General features: G+C 45.9%; 1 protein-coding gene across 3 annotated transcripts in view; it reads left to right on the forward strand.

Moving 5' to 3' along the window:
* SRGAP2 (SLIT-ROBO Rho GTPase activating protein 2) overlaps positions 1–9,895 on the forward strand; it is a 206,589-nt gene that overhangs the window by 79,831 nt on the left and 116,863 nt on the right. For all 3 annotated transcript variants that reach the window (XM_019514009.1, XM_019514010.1, XM_019514011.1), the window contains exon 2: positions 4,747–4,939. In XM_019514009.1, coding sequence (XP_019369554.1) covers positions 4,747–4,939 — 193 coding nt within the window. The remainder of the gene's footprint in view (positions 1–4,746; positions 4,940–9,895) is intronic.

A 9,895-nucleotide genomic window follows, 5' to 3' on the forward strand; every position in this document is an offset into this window, starting at 1 on the left:
CCTACTGCAGCCTCCAGTGCAACAGGCCTGGTGTTTGGGGGTACTTAGTTTTACTCTTGCCTCTGGATCTGTATTGTGTGGTTGGAGTCCATCTCATTAAAAGACTGATCTACGCTCACTGTGAAGAGGCCTGAATCTCTGAGCATCCCTGGTATCCTGCTGAAATCAGTGGATGCTGAGCTCATTCAGCATGTAGCTGTATTGGGCCAGGTTCTGAGTCTAGAGCGTGTTCCCCTGACTTTTTCTTCTTTTTTAGTCCTTTCTCCCTTGCATGCGTCTCCATGATGCAAGATGCCGACTACAGCTGAAATGAATGCAAATAATAGAGGCTGCCCTGTACCTTTCTGGCCCTTTGTGGGTTCTGCAGTCACTACATTGAGCTGCTGTGGTTTTCTTCCACTTGCTATGAGAGCAGTTTCCTGAGCTATTACAAGCATGTTGCTGCTGCAGAAGTGCTGAGCTCACCTTGCTTCCACTTTCTATAACAATCAATGAAAGGTTAACAGGGAGTGGGAGGGAATAACTAATGCAGGTCATGTAACAACTGAATTACCCCTCTTAGCAGTCTCCCCTCCTCCCCCTACCCATCTTGCCTTCTGACACATATACTGCGTATTGCTTTTAACATCAGCTGCTTGTACATGCGTGCACCAGTGGAGTAGCTGCCTTCCCCCCCGCCCCTCGAGAAACCACAGAGCGGGGAACAAAGCCCTAAATGTACAAATGGATGTGTGAGAAAAGCAGTTGCTGGGCCTGAACCGTTTTTCATCTTGCCGGTTCAGCAGAGAACCCCAAAGCTGCTTTTCTGTTTTGTTTGCAAAGGGATCGCACTACCTATGTCTCTGTGACAAGCGATCACCCCGGTATGTCCGCGTATGGAACAGTGGCTCAATCGACAGGCTAGTTAATGGCGCAAGCTAGTAGTCACGTGGGTAGAAATAGAGATAACCAGTGTGGGTTGAAGTCTTGGTCTGCTGCATCTTAGAGAGCATATGCCCACATTTGTTTCCCTGCATATACCTATTGCAATCTGGTAGGTGAAATATGGATGCTAAATAAAACCATGAAGTTATTTTTCCGAGCCCTCAAATTTCGTAATAGTAATAGAGCCACTTTTTCAGTATTCGCTCAGTTCTCTGAAGCAGCCACCCCCCTAAGAAATACGTTGAGAGCTTGCTTGATGTCACAGCTTTCTGGTTCGCGAACAACGAAGCGCACGGAACTGAACCATTTTTTAACTTTCAACTCCCATTTTGGTGGAAAAAGAGTCAGCAGTATGCCAAATGTAAGGAGACAGATGCTTTTCTTTTGAAGTATGCGGAGGGAGCATCTAAAAGAAAGAGATCGGCTAATTGAAGAATCGTATGATAGGATCCTCTCTCAAATGGGGGGGCTTCACTGCTGGCCAGGTTCCAAGCAGCACTCCACACAGCCACACACATCTCCCACGCTAAGAGGATAAAACCCTTCTTAAATGAAAAGGCTTCAGACCCCACTTTTAATAAGATGAAAAGGAGCCAAGGGCTTGTATTTCCATAGTAGGTTGCTAAGAACGTGCCCTTGACCTGCTGCAGCGCATAATGCCCATTCAGCTTCTGTTTGTGCAGATGAAGATCTGCTTCCCGCTTGCCTCTGCCACTCCTGTAGACTAGCTTCAAAGACTGTGCCCCTGTTAGAGGTCTAAGGCCTGAGCCGGAGTTCATTAAAATCGATAGGAGCCTTTCCTTCGGCTGTAGAGACGTCAACACAGGCCTGGCTAGTTTTTTTACCAGGACAAGTGGGCGCAGGAAAGGAGAGGAGCGGCTCACTGACGCTTGTCGCCTTGCAGCCTGTTCTCCCTCTCTCGCTCTCTCTGGCACTCTGACTGCTAGACTTGCAAATGAGCATTAGGTTAAGTGGTGAGGAGACTGATTCATTACACCAAGGAAACACTGTATTACTGTGCATCCCTTATGGGATGCTCTGTCTGTGCCTTAATCTGCTCTATCTAGCCAGCTCACCTTCTTTCCTGTAGCAAAGTCTTAACGACAAAGCCACCCCTCAAATGGAGAGGTCTAATTGCATAGCACATTACTAAGCTCATCACACATACAAAGCTTGGCAAATCCATTAGTGGTTTTCTAATCGGGGAGCAAGATGAAGGGGGATGAAATGCAGGATAGACCGAGCATCAAGCAGCAAATTTGTAAATAACTGCTAGCAGATCTAATGTGTTTACGCTCGGTGATGCTTCCCTCCCCTCCCCTCCCCCCACAACCCCCGTTAATCCTGAAATATTACTGCCATCTGGAACTGAGCATGCAGCAGGGAAAATGTGTCACAAATTTGCCAGAGATACAACAGGTAGAGCATTTGTCGGTGCTCTGCAAAGCAGGGTCATCTGCGCTCTGCAGCCTGATGGGTTGCAGCAGCCGCTTCCTTGAAGCCCAAGGGTCAGGCCCTGCAGCCTCCTTGGGCTGCTTCTGTGGTGCCCCAACTGTGAAACAAATGGCAGCGGGCCAGGCAAGAGGAGGGAGTTGTCATTGGCACTTCCCTGTGCCCGCAGGGCTGAGCACGGCAAGATGTATTGCCTGAGAATAAATGTGCACAGCTCAAACCTGTGCCTGGGTTGTCCCTGCGAGGGGCTTGGGACTTGCTGGTTGCCAGCAGTCCTCAACCAGAAGGAAGAATTACAGCCCGCTAGCGTTGCACTCCCATGGCAGCTACAGAGACTGGGCAGTGTGGGGTGATGTGCTCGGGCTCCACAGGTTGCAACCGCTCCTCAAGCTGCACATTACAAACTCCCTTGAAGGTGATGCTGTAGGGGAAAAAAAGCTGCCTGTTTAAACTGCTTTGTGAAAGGTCACCTTCGTGCACGAGAGGCCTACAGTTTAACGCAGGGCATCAACTAACTGTTTTAAAGCGCACAAAATCCAAAATATTTCCATCCAGTGCCCATGCCCTTCCAAAATGCAGGGTCACTTCCCTGGGAATCCTCAATTCCTTGGAGCTGTTGCTCTTCACACACTCGCACCAGCCAGTCCAGCAGGTCAGAAATGTAGAAGATTAGGTACAATTCAGAGGCTTCACACAGGTTCACAGAAGTTTAGGGCTGGAAGAGACCTCATGAGATCGTCGGGTCCAGGGCCCCTGCTCTGAAGAGGACAAACATGCTTGGGGAGCCAATCGATGACCCTTTGGCATGTTTTATTTCGGTGAAAATGGTCTTTTAAAAACATTTTTAAGGTAGTGTAAGAGTGGTGAAATAGCTGCAATGTTCCAGAAATTATGCAAGAAGCAAGAATTTCTTAGGGTGATCTCTCTTATTGGGCCAGCTATGGTGTTAGGATAAAGTTAGATGTTAAACTTTATCCCAACTCCATAGTTGGGCCAGTAGGAGCGATCGCCCTAAGAAATCTTGGGCTTTTTTTTTTTTTTTTTAAAATTAACAAACTCCACTGTTTATTTATCAGCTGGCTCATTGTAGGAATAAATCACTGGCAACCACAGCTCCAAATCAAACCGTTATCATAAAGCTGAGCGTGCATGCGGTCCATAGGCATAAACAAAAGCTGTGTGTGAAAAGATCTGAATGCTAAGTGCTACAGTTTGCTTATTTATGTGGCAGAGTTTAAATTCAGCTTTAAACACTTTCCAAAACCAGCAGCAAATCTCTAGCCATAATAGGCAGCTCTAATTAATGTGCCCAGAGTCCCCGAGATGAAAGTGCATATTTGATTATTTTCTTGTTTTGTTTAGTGGTGCAGCTAAAAGCGAAGCATCCTTTCTACTAGCTGCATACCTGGGAATTAGGGGACGCAGATTTTAGGGCAAGAGACTGAGGCTTTATTCTTAGTGGCGTGACCATGGGGCTAGTTGCTGCTTAGGCATCCTGTTCCTCTGCTCCTCGGTCAGTAAAATGAGATTAGTGGCCTATTGCAGAAGGCTCTTCTGAGGGTTTGAAAGCCTAGTTTTGAAATCCTTGGATGCAGTGTGCCGTACCAATGCAAAGAAATAGTGCTAATGATGATTCTGCTTCTGAACTGTGTTAAAGCACTCTTGTACTTGTCAGGGTTTAGAGGATAGCATAGATGCACATTTTGCCCAGAGTGTGTGTTTTTTTTGTTTTTTTTTTTAAGAACAGAAAATGTTCTTCCTGGAGACCTCTCCCAAGAGGAAAGGCCTTTTTATTGGCTTTTCCAAAGGGTTGTCTTTATCTGTTCCAGTGTGCTGGGTTTATAATGAGCTGTGCAGCTGGAGTCCCAGTAACTAATTGAATAATCCCAAATTGGTGCCTTTTGGGAATGCCCAAGACAGAGCTGCCTTGGTTCTGCTTCAGGAAGAGTCAGCAGAGGAATTTGATAGCGTCTCTCCGGAGTGATTTTGGTCTGACAAGGGGGACTGCAGCATTGCAGTCCTCTCTCCAGCCTGAGATTCAGTACATTTTTGGGCAGTGACCACTTGTGTCTAATGCCAAATATGCCCTGGACACTTTTGACGGATGAAGTCTTCAGCACTAATGCTTAGTTTGTAAGTGTATTGTATTGGAGTCCAGGTTACTTTTCTATTGCCTTTGTGGCCGCAGGACAATAGCAGCCACTTTTCTGTCCATGGATACAGTTAACTGTGGAAGGTGTGGGTTGATGGCTTGCTGGGGAGGGAGAGCAGTCGCGACCTTGATTTACTAGCCAGCTTTTGTATTGCTTGTTTTTTTTCTGTTGGGGTTCTGTTTAACATGTGGTGCTTTCTTGTCCTTTTTTCTCTTAGAGATCCGTGCCCAACTCATAGAGCAGCTGAAATGTCTTGACCAGCAATGCGAGCTCCGGGTCCAGTTGCTGCAGGACCTGCAGGATTTCTTCCGCAAGAAGGCAGAGATCGAGACGGATTACTCGAGGAACCTGGAGAAGCTGGCTGAGAGGTTCCTGGCTAAAACGAGGAGCACCAAAGACCAGCAATTCAAGTACGGTTTTTCGAGAGCTCCTTCTGGAGGCTGAGGGGTTGCACCCTGGGGTGGGAGGAAAGAGCTGAAATACTGCATGTGGGGGCCAGTGTTTTGCTATAGATGGGGGGAGAAAGCATTCCTTCTTCCAGACTGTGGCATCTGCGCTACAAACGTAGACCTTATTTTGCTTCTGAATGATAACCTGTTAATTGGCACAGTACGAATTATCCCGGTAGACTGTCACCCAAGAGGAAAGGAGTGAGGGAATAAGTATGATCCAGAGAGGATAATTTTACTGGGGAGAGATGCATGTACAGTTGGATGGATTTTGATCAGAGATGGTGCTGTGGGTGGTGGTAGGGACTCTTCTATATTTGTGTGGCTTTATCCTGGCTCTTGAAGAAGTGACTTTTCCTAGTCCAGTGATTTATTGGGCTGAAACAATACAGCGCAACTCAAAACACCTTTCAGAAAGTATTTGTTTCTGCAGTACTTGGACAGCCACGAGCTGGGGTTTCAAATGGATCCAGTTCTGCGAAGTGTTTGTGGTACCCAGCTATTAACATGATAGGCATACTTACAGATCTCTTAACTAGAAGATGCTTGTCTTAACTAGAAGATTCTTGTCTTGTAATGTTATCTCCATTCATCCAGCGATGCTTTCATGTGATCTCGTTCAGTCTGTAAAAATGATGCTTCTGCACAGGTTAGGTTGGACTCATAGTGCAACTCTTTACACGCATCTCACTGCCTTATAATAATACTTTCTGATGGCCTCAGGAGGTTGTCTTTGGCTGTTGCTTTTCCTATCCCTTCCCCACCCTTTATCCTTACCGTTCTGGCCACTTAAATAAAGTTAAACAGCATGTGTTGCAAATATGTTTGGCATGACAAATCTCTCATTTTTCTTCCCCTCCCTCCCTCAAGGCGTGAATTTATACTCGTTAACTGTGGTTTAGACCAGGGTATGTATGCATACACACATGCATGTGCACACGCAAAGTTTGTTTAACATAGAGAGGCTTAATGTTTGGAGACCAAGATGGGGCTAGATTGCCAGAACAAAGCTCTGACTCTCTTCCCTGGAGCTCTTGCAGCTGATATCCCAACAATGCATGAAGCTTGTCAAGTTTTGTTGTCAGGATAGCAGCTGTGGTGGCAATTCCAGGCAAAAGCAGCCTTGGGATATGAATCATTTCAGCTTTGGACAGATTAGCTTGTCCTCTGCTGATCAGATCCATCTGGATCTGCCTCCACCCAAAACGCAATTTATTTTAATTTCTAGCTGTGTTTTGAATCGGAGCAATATCTTTATCAGGGTGGCTTTAATTTTTTTTTCTCATTTTTTATTACTGTGTTTGAGGGAATGTGGTGGCAGAGCAGCAGCTTTTCTTTTTTGCTAGAAATCCTTTGCCTCAAAGCCATTAAATAGTCACCCTTTTGACTTCTGTTTTTTTTACAGCTTTGATGCGCTTCACCTTTTGTTCTCTGCCAAAATGGTACTTAATACAAATATTCTCATTAAAGCGTGCACACTGCACTGCATCACCTGCGAAGCCTGACCCCTAGGCAGAGCTATTAAACAGAGATTGCGGGAGAATTCTTTATAGTGCAGTAATTGTGTTGCAAACATTTTTTCCCCCCTTGCCCTTCTTTCCAGCAGTAGTGAAGGCCTTTTTAAAAACTGTAAGCTGTTCACATTGTGCAGACACCACTAAAACAGGACTGAAGAAATCATCTCTTGAGCTCTTTGAGAATCTGTGTGGCTTCAATTGGGCCATTTTTGTTATTTTTCCAGGGAAATTTGAGAAGATAAACTTATGTTAAGGGAAGACATGAACATGCCAAATGGCAAAACTCTTGCATTGGGGTTTTTTTTAGTAATGGATGGGGGGTGCTTTCTTCCTGGTCAGAGGGCTTAGATCGGATCTTGAGTATTGTTGCTGCTGGTATAGTCGTCTCCAAAGATGTGGCACACTGTGTGTTAATCAGATGTTGGGTAGGACATTGCAATAAATCGCTTTTGGGTTTCTGTTTGTGCAACTTCTTTTATACAATAGAGCTTCATTTTGCACTTCTGCCAGCTTGTGAAAAATAAGAACAGCTTTGCCCAGTGGCAGAGGGATTGAAAAGCCCCAGTGAGTTTGGCATGCAGTCATTCTAAGACAGGCATGAGCCATATTCAGTCGTATTTCCGTAGTAGATGTGCCTGTCCTCTTCCAGGTGCAGCTCTAGGCGTTTCCCTGAACGTTCAGGAGCCCTGTGCCCTGAGACGGCTTTATCGCTATGTTCCACAGTCATTGCTAAGACTGGCTGGAGCAATCCTGTCAGCCGTTCCTCAAACGCACCTTTCTCAGGCCACCAAAAATGAATTTTCAAAATGGCAAGTCCTTTTGCATTTGGAATATGCTTCTTCAGTTAAATTGGAGTCCAGATTTTGAGAGTGGTCACGCTCTTAGGGTTGTTTTTTTTTCCTCTTTGCCTCTAACAAATCTAATCAGGTCCTGGATGGATTTCTGGTCACAGGAGTAGTAATGGCTTTGAAGACGTTTATTGTCTGTTGCTCTGTTTGTAACTTGTTTGGTCATTTTAAATAAGCAAGTAATACTTGAAAAATGAACAGCTAAGTAAGCAAGCAACCTGTTGCTTGGTGGGACAGTGTACAGTGTCACCATACTGAAGGCTAGCAGAAGATTGGAGGGGCTCAAGCATGGCTGTAAATCTTGAGCTAGATTTCCCCAAACCGTGGCATACTAGGGTCCAATGTCATTCATGAGCTTTGTGCAGCTCCCATGTGAGCATTGCCTGTTGTAAGAGTTGTGGGAGAGGCCTAGATGCAATGGAGACGTACCACTGAGCTGCAGGCGCTGTTTGCGGCGTAGCCCCTTGGTAATAGCATCCAGCTGCCTCGCATAGGAAACGAGGAAAAAAAGCAATTGCTGCCATGACTTTTTTTTGTTCTGTTTTGTTGGGGAGAGGTATCATATTTGTAATTTCTTTCTTTCTTGCGCAGTAGACAGACGAGGGTTTGGAGCGGTGGCAAAGTTAGGGTATGTGAGTTTTTAAGTCGGAATAGCATTGTTGGAAAAAAGCTTCTGGTCTCGCACGGGATGTAGCATACACAGCGTATGGTTTTTGATGAGGCCCATCTTATGCACCATCCTCTTGCTTGGTGGCCTGAGACGGGGCAGTGCAATGACTTGTCTGAGGCCACGAGCCACAGTGAGTCATTTGCGCAGTGAGGATTAGAAGCTGAGATTCTTTTGGAGCCAGCCCTCAGTTGTGTCTGCGAGACCATGTGGTCTCCCGTTCCTTGAACGGGGTGGGGAACGAGGTGGGGTTAGCCACTTTACCCACTGTGGTTCTTGTGAGGAGCCAGGGAACGCTTTGGTTTCTGCAAACTTAAAACGCAGCCTTTGCAATAGGGAACAGTTTAAACAGATGCAGCACCTACGTTTTTTCAGGCAAACGTATAGGTTTTTACGTAACCTAGAAGTCTTCTAGAAATGATTGTTAAAATGCAGCAGAAGTGCCTTTTAGGGATGGTTTAAAGGAGGAAAGAGGCGGCTCCAGCTGCTCCAGACATACAAGGCAGCCCAAATAGTAAGGGTAGTAAAAGAAATGACAGTGACAATGACCGTGCTCAGGAGTGAATCATCCAGCAAAAAACCCACCGTGGTGTGAATAAGGCAAAGTGACTTGGGGGCATTTTACAGGGGGAAGGAGTTAGCAGGAGACCCGAGGAAGGGGCTGTACTAGCAGCAGCCTTTGGAGACAGGGTCGGCTCCCTGCAGGATCTTCTCTGCTTGCTGGAGTGAGGTGCGATATATGTGGGGTCTCCTGAAATGACACCACGAGGTAGTTTTGACATCCCATTACCATGTTACACCTTTCCACATGTGCAGTGTGACATAAAATATCAATTTTTGTGGGAGCGGAGTTTGTCCTGCTGGACATGGAGAAATGGTGAACTTCTGCGAGAGGCAAACCTCTGTCTCCCTCGGACAAAGAGGCCTTATTTTTTTTTCTCTGTCCTTCTTAGAAGGATCCCTATGTCTCCAAGATTTCTCATGTCAAATGTGCCTGTAGTTAATATTTAATGGACTGCTATTGTTACTTGGCCATCTGAGTGAATGCTTTGTAGACATAAGCTGGATAGTTATGGTTGAGTTCAAATCCTAATTACTTATCACAAGCGCAATTTGCTCCTGAGCAGACGAGGAGGGAACCCAGCCAATATGTCCTTTTTTTGGTGCAAATTTTCAAGTCGCGTTCAAACCTGAAGCTTCTTAATAGACCATCTGAGCAAAGCCAGCTGTCAGAGTTTGATCCCTGTGGACTTCTCTGGTATTGCATGACTTTACAGGACACGCACAGCCCTGTGGCTACTCTGTAATTGGGTGGCCGCGACCCTATAAATATACGATAATAACACATTCCTTTGGATAATGTGGTAATTATGTTGGATGGTACCATGTCATTCGGTGACTGGTTACCATGTCACTTGCAGTTTTTAGGTCTCGTATGATACTGGGGAAGAGGAAATTTTGTCAGGCAGTTACCCTGTAATTTGCATCTACTTTCATAGTCAATAGCTAGCATGCAACTGCCAAGTTGCTCCGAGTGCGTTCAGTTAGGGGAATGCGGTCAAGGACAAAGGGCCCAAAGTCTGCCTCTTGAAATGGAAATTATTTCCCCTACCAGCCGTTGTGGATCACAAGAACACGGCTCCAGAGAAACCAGTACTGTGAACTACAGGCTTCGGTGAGACGGCCACATCTTCCAAAAAAGAAACCCGTGATGCTGTGTTTGTGGCAATGGGATGGGGTTTTGAAGTTGCTGCCCCTTTCCTCTTGGTGTTGGCTCCCTGATCAGAAACTGTGCTTGGGCAATGATGGTGTTAAAAGAGGGTGCTAGTAGTTTGCAGAGGTGTGTGTGTGTGTGTGTGTGTGTGTGTGTGTGTGTGTGTGTGTG

The sequence above is a fragment of the Gavialis gangeticus genome, unplaced genomic scaffold (assembly GCF_001723915.1).
Source record: "Gavialis gangeticus isolate Ggan-Ray unplaced genomic scaffold, GavGan_comp1, whole genome shotgun sequence".
Lineage (NCBI taxonomy): Eukaryota > Metazoa > Chordata > Crocodylia > Gavialidae > Gavialis > Gavialis gangeticus.